Here is a 1,236-nt window from a genome sequence, read left to right as displayed (position 1 = left end):
TGAAAATTAGAATGATATAAATTGATGCTATCAGTGTCTGTGATACACATAAAAAATTTAGAAAACCTCTTTACAATCTCTTTAACAAGAACCACAGACGTCTGATTGAAAATTAGAATGATATAAATTTATGCTATCAGTGTCTCTGATACACATACAAAATTTAGAAAACCTTTTTACAATCTCTTTAACAAGAAACTGATACCCTGACAGTATCATAACCCATAAAAAATAAACACAAAGTATAAATATTCATTATTCGATAAAAATCAGATTTATGAGTGTTTTTCAAACAAATTGACAGGTGAGGTTTGTGTATCAGGGCCATTTTATACCTTTGTACTTTTCAACCTGGTATCCCTCTGTCAGTGATGCAGGTCAGAGGGGCTGACATGGAAAAAGTGTCTAGTCGTTGGGATGGGACAATAAATCAAGGCCCTGTGAGCTACAGGCTGTACCCGTTGAAGATCCCTCGACAGTTTGAAATCGAAATAGAATAGGCTAATGCGGCTGTCAGGACAAAATTTCCCTCATTGTACACTGCATGGTGTTGCCTGTCTTCATTAGTCCAATCAGGTGCAGAAAAGTAGGATGTAAAACTCCATTCATTTTAAACACCATATACATATCTACCTACTGTCTACCTGACACTTTTCCTCACTGCACACTGAATGACGTTGCCCGTCTTTATTAGCCCACATGGTACAGAAAAGTAGGACATTAATCCCCATTTCATTTGGAGTTTTTAAAAACAAAGGACTTTATTCATAGCAGGTTTCAGATTAGTGACTGTGGTCATCTTCGATGGACAGGGCTGATGGCAAATTGGCAATATACCGACTTAATACTGGAGTGTGGGTATGTTGATGGCAATATACCGACTTAATACTGGAGTGTGGGTATGTTGATGGCAATATACCTACTTCAATACTGGAGTGTGGGTATGTTGATGGCAATATACCTACTTCAATACTGGAGTGTGGGTATGTTGATGGCAATATACCGACTTCAATACTGGAGTGTGGGTATGTTGATGGCAATATACCGACTTCAATACTGGAGTGTGGGTATGTTGATGGCAATATACCGACTTCAATACTGGAGTGTGGGTATGTTGATGGCAATATACCTACTTCAATACTGGAGTGTCGGCATGTAAAAAGTAGCATTCAAGTCTCCATTTCATTTGAATTCATTTTGTCGTTTCAGGTTTCGGACAAGTGACGGTGGTTGTCT

At 38.3% G+C, this 1,236-nt stretch overlaps 1 protein-coding gene across 1 annotated transcript; it reads right to left on the bottom strand.

Annotated features, from left to right (window-relative positions):
- Nucleotides 1-961: 961 nt before the first annotated feature.
- On the bottom strand, nucleotides 962-1,129 carry LOTGIDRAFT_148757 (hypothetical protein; the record flags this gene model as incomplete). Its single annotated transcript, XM_009048533.1, has 1 exon — nucleotides 962-1,129. A coding segment is annotated over one exon (168 nt), but the record flags the coding sequence as incomplete, so codon positions are not given.
- Nucleotides 1,130-1,236: the final 107 nt, after the last annotated feature.

The sequence above is a fragment of the Lottia gigantea genome (assembly GCF_000327385.1).
Source record: "Lottia gigantea unplaced genomic scaffold LOTGIsca_12324, whole genome shotgun sequence".
Classification (NCBI taxonomy): Eukaryota; Metazoa; Mollusca; class Gastropoda; family Lottiidae; genus Lottia; species Lottia gigantea.
The sequence above is the reverse complement of the archived record's forward strand: the minus strand, read 5'-3'. Positions and strand labels throughout refer to the sequence as shown.